The sequence below is a fragment of the Myotis lucifugus genome, unplaced genomic scaffold, assembly GCF_000147115.1.
Source record: "Myotis lucifugus unplaced genomic scaffold, Myoluc2.0 scaffold_12, whole genome shotgun sequence".
In the NCBI taxonomy this organism is placed as follows: Eukaryota; Metazoa; Chordata; class Mammalia; order Chiroptera; family Vespertilionidae; genus Myotis; species Myotis lucifugus.
The window spans coordinates 7,722,506-7,731,222 of record NW_005871060.1 but is presented as its reverse complement, the minus strand read 5'-3'; the positions used below and the strand labels follow the sequence as shown (position 1 = coordinate 7,731,222).

The window sequence follows — 8,717 nt, the reverse complement described above, 5'->3', positions numbered from 1 at the left end:
TAAGACCCACACCTAGACACACCATAATTAAAATGGCAAACGTTAAGGACAAAGAAAGAATCTTAAAGGCTGCAAGGGAGAGACATAAAGTTACCTACAAGGGAGCTCCCATTAGACTGTCAGCTGATTTATCAGTAGAAACACTTTAGGCCAGAAGGGACTGGAATGAAGTATACAAAGTAATGAAAAGCAAGGGACTGAATCCAAGACTACTCTATCCAATGAGGCTATCATTCAAAATTGAAGGTGAAATAAATAGCTTCGCAGACAAAAAAACCTAAAAGAGTTTATCACCACTAAATAGCACTGCAAGAAATGCTAAAGGGACTGTTGTAAGATGAAGAAGAAGTAAAGAGAAAGAGAGGAACATAGGCATAAATAATAAAAATGGCAACAAATAAATACCTATCAATAATAACCTTAAATGTAAATGGATTAAATGCTCCAATCAAAAGACATAGGGTAGCTGGATAAGAAAACATGATAAGAAGACATGACTCACCTCAGAACAAAAGACTCACACAGGATGAAAGTGAAGGGATGGGAAAAATTTTTCCATGCAAACGGAAATGAAAAAAATGTCTGGGGTAGCAATACTCATTTCTGACAAAATAGACTTCAAAGTGAAGGCCATAACAAGAGACAATGAAGGCCACTTCATAATAATAATCAGATTAATACAACAAGAGGCTATAACCCTGTAAACATATATGCACCCAATATAGGAGCACCCATATATATAAGAAAACTTCTGGAGGATTTTAAGAGAGAGATAAATAGCAGTGCACTCATAGTAGGGGACTTATTAATACCCTACTGACATCAATGGATAGATCTTCTAGACAAAATAATCAACAAGAAAACAGAGACCCTAAATAACACACTAGATCAAATACATTTAATTGACATTTGCAGAACATTTCACCCCAAAGTTGCAGAATATACATTCTTCTCAAGTGCACATGGGACATTCTCAAAGACAGACCACATGTAAGGACACCAACTAAGTTTCTACAAATTGAAGAAGATTGAAATCATATCAAGCATCTTCTCGGATCACAAGGGCATGAAACTAGAATTCAATTACTGGTGCAGCCACTGTGGAAAACAGTGTGAAGGTTCCTCAAAAAATTAAAAATGAAACTGCCATTTGACCCAGTGATCCCACTCCTAGGAATATATCTGAAGAAGCTTGAAACACCAATCAGAAAAAATATATGCACCCCTATGTTTATAGCAGTGTTATTTACAATAGCTAAGATCTGGTAACAGTCAAGTGCCCATCAGTTGATGAATGAATAAAAAATCTGTGGTCCATCAAAAAACTATTAGACTTAATAAATGAATTTGGCAATGTAGCAGGATAAAAAATTAACGCCAAGAAATTTATGGCATTTCTATACACCAATAGTGAACTTATAGAAAGAGAGACTAAAAAAGCAATCCCATTTACCATCACACCAAAAAAATTAAGATACCTAGGAGTAAACTTAACTAAAGAGGTAAAAGACCTCTTTTACTCAGAAAACTACAGGATGTTGAAAAAAGAAGATAGAGGAAGACATAAACAGATGGAAGAACATACCGTGTTCATGGATTGGTAGAATCAACATTATTAAAATGTCCATACTACCCAAAGCAATCTATAAATTCAACACACTTCCCATTAAAATACCAACGGCATATTTCACAGAGCTAGCACGAACTCTCCAAAAATTCATCTGGAATAAAAAAAGACCCCGAATAGCTGCAGCGATCCTGAGAAAGAAGAACAAAGCAGATGGGATCTCAATACCAGATATCAAGCTGTATTACAAAGCCACTGTTCTCAAACTGCCTGGTATTGGCACAAGAACAGACATATAGATCAATGGAATAGAGAACCCAGAAATTGACCCGAACCAATATACTCAATTAATATTTGACAAAGGAGGCAAGAACATACAATGGAGTCAAGACAGTCTCTTCAATAAATGGTGTTGGGAAAATTGGACAGATACATGCAAAAAAATGAAACCAGACCACCAACTTACACCATACACAAAAATAAACTCAAAATGGATAAAAGACTTAAATGTAAGACGAAAAACCTTAAAAATACTAGAGGAATCCAAAGGCAACAAAATCTCAGACATATGCTGAAGGAATTTCTTCACCATTACAGCTCCTTGGGCATTGGAAACTAAAGAGAAAATAAACAAATGGGACTACATCAAAATAAAAAGCTTCTGCACAGCAAAAGAAAGCATCAACAAAACAACAAGAAAGCCCACTGCATGGGAGAACATATTTGCCAATGTTATCACCGATAAGGGTTTAATCTCCAACCTTTATAGGGAACTCATACAACTTAACAAAAGGAAGATAAACAATCCAATCAAAAAATGGGCAAAGGACCTAAATAGACACTTTTCGAAAGAGGACATTCAGAAAGCCAAGAGACATATGAAAACATGCTCAAAGTCATTAATCATCCGAGAGATGCAAATCAAAACAACAATGAGGTACCACCTCACACCTGTCAGAATGGCTATCATCAACAAATCAACAAACGACAAGTGCTGGAGAGGATGCGGAAAAAAAGGAACACTCATGCACTGCTGGTGGGAATGCAGACTGGTGCAGCCACTATGGAAGACAGTATGGAGTTTCCTCAAAAAGTTAAAAATGGCACTCCCATTTGACCCAGTGATCCCACTCCTAGGAATATATCCCAAGAAACCAGAAACACCAATCAGAAAGGATATATGCATCCCTATGTTCATAGCAGCACAATTTACCATAGCTAAGATTTGGAAACAGCCTAAGTGCCCATCAGCAGATGAATGGATTAGAAAACTGTGGTACATCTACACAATGGAATACTATGCTGCTGTAAAAAAGAAGGAATTCTTACCATTTGCAACAGCATAGATGGAACTGGAGAGCATTATGCTAAGTGAAATAAGCCATCAATGAAAGAAAAATACCATATGATCTCACTCATTTATGGATAATAAAGACCATTATAAACTGATGAACAAAAATAGATACAGAGGCAGAGCAGCATCGAACAGACTGTCAAACTACAGCGGGAAGGCCGGGGAGGGTGGGGGAGGGGGTAAGAGATCAACCGAAGGATTTGGATGCATGCATACAAGCATAACCAATGGACACAAGACACTGGGGGGTAGGGGAGGCCGGGGGAGGTCAAGGGGGGAAAAAAAGGAGACATATGTAATACTCTTTGTAATACTTTAAGCAATAAAACAAAATTAAAAAAAAAAGAAAAAAGAAAAAAAATCTGTGGTACATTTACACCATGGAATACTATGTAGCTGTAAAAAAGAAGGGTCTCTTACCCTTTGAGACAGCATGGAAGAACCTGAAGAGTATCATGCTAAGCGAAATAAGCCAATCAGAGAAAGACAAGTATCACATGATCTCATTCATATGTGGAATCTAATGAACAAAATAAACTGATGGACAAAATAGATCCAGAGACATTGAAGCATGGAACAGACTGACGTATGCCAGAGGGAGGGGTGGGGGATGGAAAGAGATTAACCAATGAACTTATATGCTATATATGCATAGCCACGGACAGATAATAGTTAGCAGAAGGGCCTGGGGAGGGAAAGGGAGCAGGGTGGAGGGGGTCAACGGCGGGGGAGAGGGGATATCTGTAATACTTTCAATAATAAAGATAAATAAAAAAATAAAAAGTTAGATTCCACCGTTATTTCTGGTCGAATGCTCACTCAGCCTATCCTTGTCCTTACCTCAAGATCTTGACTGATTAAGCCTAGCACCACATCTATGCATATCAGAGTCCCTGAACGTCCGATGCCAGCGCTGCAGTGGGTGATGATTGGGCCTGATCTGTGAACGTGTCTCATATAAGAGATGAAAGTGAGCAAGTCGTCTGGCTGAGAAGGTGTATCATGGTCCGGCCAGGCAGTGAAATTCAGATGGGAAATATGTCGCACCTCTCGTGTCTAAAATTACAATAGAATAGGTATATAAAGGCATGCTACATTGTTCACATGTAGTTACTTCTTAATATTATTTTATCCTTTCAAAATTAGCTTTTCCATCAGATGAAATCAAAGGAAAATGAGGGACAAAAAAAACTCCATCAAACAAACACATGGAGGGCCTTTATCAAGGAGGACGCTAGATCCACATTTTAAATATTGGTAAAAACTGCTTTTTGGAAGTCCAAAATGAAAATATGTTTTGATAACAACCTTTTTATTTTAATGGCCCCATTTCAAACTCACCCCGGATAAAAGCCAGTCATTGCACTGGCTTAAAAACCCTACATAATTTGGCCCAGCTACCTCTCAGACCTAACCATTTCCTCCTGGCCACCTTGCTCCAGCCACCGGGATCTCTCTGTGGTTCTTTAAAAACACTAGGCACAATTCAGTCTCAGGGCCTTTGCACTCCCTCTTCCTGACTGAAATGCCCCCCACCATGTCCACGTGGTGTTTTCCACAGCACCAGTATTCTCTCGTTAGAGGGTAAGCTCCATGAAGTCACAGTTTCTTTTTTGTCTGTGCTAATTGCTGAATCCCTTAATTCCATAACAGGGCCTGAAATCTATAAACATGTGTTGATTAAATAAATATTTAATTTTTAAAATTTAATTTAATTAAATAAGTATTTAATTAAACATTTAAGAAATATTGAACAACGGTGCTTGCATAGGTAATGTAAGCTGGTGTAAATGAATAAGGAGATATAAACTTTAATTCTTTGTAAAATCAAAAATAAAAAATCACAAAGGAAATTCTCAGGCTACATTTACATGCTGCCAGCAGAACTGAGTGAATATGCTCGTATGCTTTGTTTCTGTGAAAGTAAAACTACTTTCTTTAAGAGCGCAAAAACGCCAATTGGAAACACATTACTCACCCCTAACTAGTATTCCTGGAGGGAGGAGTGAAATAAAGCGTGGAGGTGAAGAAACAGTAGCTTTACTTAAGGTCTACCCAATTGTCTAATTCAAGCTAAATTTATTCAGTGGTTAGGTGGCCACAGTAGGAATTACTGGAATGACAAACATTTATGCTACAATTGTCCATGTACTACCCAAGACGCCTTTATGGAAGAATATCTGCTACTTAAAGATTTTTAAAAAACAGTTTTATTGAGTCTACTTAAAGGTTTGACTTTTTAAAAATGAGTCTCCAGTGCACAGCCTCTGAGCCATTCTGTGCGATCACTAAGCAAAGATGGATGATCACATTAAAAGCCCAGTATTCTCATTTTCATTTTAATACAGTGTGTACTGGAGGAAACTGGCAGAATTCAAGAAGAGGGTCACATTTAAACTTCTATCAGATAAAAAATAATAGGTGGCATTAGTTCCATTGAAATGGGAACCAAGAAATCACTGGCTTTTTTTTGAGAAATACATTGATACGATCATGGAAAGGGTCCAGGCCTGCATTCCAACTAGGAGACAAGCCTTAGCAAATGGAAAGACTTATTTTCCTCACCTGAATATCTTCTAGGGTCATTGCTCTTACTACAAAGCCCTTCAGCGGCTGCATTTTCACCAGCGCCAGCCGAAGCCTGTTGCTGACCATTGTCGTTTTGCCGAGGATGTTAGGCCAGTAGCGCTGGCATTTGACTTTTTCCCCTTCTACCTCTTGGGTCATCATGGCTATCACTGTGGACTTTTGTTCCCAAATCATCTGCCAGAAATCGCCAACAGTTGTAGGGAGAGGTCCTTGGCAGGCAATATAAACGAACTCTTCCTTCCCCACTGGGATCTTAATGAAGCTGGCGTTGATATATCCACCTTCATCTCCGAGAGGCACTCTTGTAGCATCATCTGTGAATTTACCACCACAAAACAGAGCCATCTATCTCATGCATTTTTAAACAAGAGCTTTATAAACAGAGTGAGTCAAAGATGATGACAAATTCCTCATAACCATAGACGAAATCACAAACATCTCAATAAAGGTATATTTTCAAGTTGTAGGATCAATCATTTTATATTTACTCAAACATTTATGCTACAATTGTCCATGTATGCTACAAGTTGCCATCTTAATGTGCAACATGATATTATTTACATAGATCTGGCTGAAGATATTAAAATTAATAAATTAATGAATGCATTTAGAAGTTCTTAAACAACTAGAGAAACAAATACAACTTTAGTACTTCTTTTCCATCCTTATTTTTAATGATGACAATAATAATGAATTTAATAATGAAGGACAATGCTGAAAAATTATCTCATAAGACAAAAATCAGTATCACTGTGAAACTATTAAAGTACTTATTACAAATATAGGGTGTCCCAAAAACATGTATACAAACTTCAAAGGCTGATAGCTCAGTTGATGTTTCTTTCTTTTCAGCCAGAGTAAGCTCTGAACAAAGGAAATGCATCCTAAAAGGCTACTGGAAGTTTGAAAACACAGTTGAAGTACACACACTGCCTTTATAATTATTCAAAGTGTGTATATACTTCTTTGGGGACACAGGGTGTCCCCCAACAATGTATACACACTTTAAGAGCTGATAACTCCCTGAATTTTCACTCCTTTTCAGGTTAAACTGATTTGAAATAATAAGTGAAGCCTGATTAAGCTATGAACAAAGACATTTTATCCATTAGACTTTTTAATGGTGATATATAAAAGATAAAGTTTACGGTACAAAACCGGCAATAGTTGACGGACTGGGGTGCACAAATACAGAACGAATTGATTCTTGATGTTTGCAATTCCACTGCTTCGCATTATCAGCAGTGCCTGGACCCCAATGGTCATCAGTTTGAAAACAGGCATTGTAAAAAAAAAAAAAAATTCATTTCCGTAGATTCTTTTACATTTTGAAAAAGAACTGTATGTTAATAAACACTGATTTTGTAATCATTCAAAGTATGTATACATTTTCTGGGACACCTATATAATTGGCAAAATTAACTCTTGCTCATGTAATTAAACTATATTCTTTTTAATAAGCAGCCAAAATAATAAACACAATAAAAAGGGAGCTCACTTTATTCTCTAGGCATACAGACTCTTGTCTTTGTCTAACTGTAATTTCATATAGTCAAAATATAAACTTTCAGAACAGGCTGCCCCGGTGAAAAGTATATATAAGCCATCTTATCCAAGATAATTAATTTGTATGTATTTATAGATTAGAAATTATTTCTACTTCAAATATTTATAAACTTAACTGGTAATTTCTGTGACTCCCAAATTATGACTCTTAGTAATGGTTTTCAAAACCCTCCATTGATTGCCCTTCTATTCCTTGACTTGTAACTCTTAGTCCTAGAAACAAACCCACTCAGCAGTTCTGAGCTCATGACTTATCCCACTCTGACTCTGAGATAATAGCCATTTTCTCTCTCTCTCTCTCTCTCTCTTTTTTTTTTTTGCCTGAAATAATTCCCATATACTTTATGCCAAACCATATCTATTCCATTTTAAAGTGCTAAGATTCACTTCTTTTTTAAAAAAATATTTTTATTAATTTCAGAGAGGAAGGAAGAGGGAGAGAGAGATAGAAACATCAATGATGAGAATCATTGATTGGCTGCCTCCTGCACGCCCCCTACTGGGGATTGAGCATGCAACCTGGGCATGTGCCCTTAACCAGAATCCAATCAGGACCCTTCAGTCCTCAGGCTGGTACTCTATTCACTGAGCCAAACCAGCTAGGGCCTAAGATTCACTTCTTAAAAGAAATTTCCCAAAATGAATTTTGTGTTCTCCATCTTGATAGAAAAAATGCAATTGTATTATTATTTATTGCATGATTTGTCATTATTAGTTCAGTTATTTCTCCTTGGATTTATGACTTCCTGGCAAAGATAGGGTCAGTGTGTTATATGGTATAATCCTGTGGTCGGCAAACTGTGGCTCGCGAGCCACATGCGGCTCTTTGGTCCCTTGACTGTGGCTCTTCCTAAGCATTAGGAGTACCCTAATTAAGTTAATAACAATGTACCTACCTATATAGTTTAAGTTTAAAAAATTTGGCTCTCAAAAGAAATTTCAATTGTTGTACTGTTGATATTTGGCTCTGTTGACTAATGAGTTTGCCAACCACTGGTATAATCCATTGTGCTAATATATATACAAATATGGCTGATACTTTTTATTGAAATTGCTAGACATTAATATTTTGGCTACCTACATATATTTATATATAATTTTTAAAAAATCAAATGTTTGATAATGAGTCAAACATGGGTAAAAAGATTTTTTTTCTTCCTTCTGGTATCTGAAATAATGCACCCTGGTGGTACCATTGTGCCACATACATATACTAGTATATAGCTATTATATACCACAGACATTTCTCTAAACTTATAATAAGGGGGATAAAGAGATATTGGTTGTGACATATGAACTAAGAAATTGTTCAACCAAAAGACAATTTATACTGTTAAAAAGACTTAAAAATACTGATTTAGCATCACTGATTATTTTCTAACAAACGGTTTTTGCCCCCCCCGGTTTTTTTTTTAACCCAAAGGGCCTGGGGCCCAAAAATTTGGCCAACGGGGGGGGGTTTTCCCCAACCCAATTTTCCCCCCCCCAATCCGGGCCCTCAGAGAGAATCTCCCCCCGTTTAAGCCTGATCCTGGGGACAGGATCAGCCTAAACCGGCAGTCGGACATCCCTTTCACAATCCTGGACGCTGGCTCCTAACTGCTCACCTGCCTGCCTGCCTGGTCGCCCCTAACTACCCCC

General features: G+C 37.3%; 1 protein-coding gene across 7 annotated transcripts in view; it reads right to left on the bottom strand.

Moving 5' to 3' along the window:
- The window catches only part of PTPN13 (protein tyrosine phosphatase, non-receptor type 13), a 196,356-nt gene that overhangs the window by 6,973 nt on the left and 180,666 nt on the right, over nt 1–8,717 (bottom strand). For all 7 annotated transcript variants that reach the window (XM_014452047.2, XM_023750399.1, XM_023750398.1 and 4 more), the window contains 2 exons: nt 5,487–5,824; nt 3,762–3,977 (listed from right to left, as the gene is read on the bottom strand). In XM_014452047.2, coding sequence (XP_014307533.1) covers nt 3,762–3,977; nt 5,487–5,824 — 554 coding nt within the window. The remainder of the gene's footprint in view (nt 1–3,761; nt 3,978–5,486; nt 5,825–8,717) is intronic.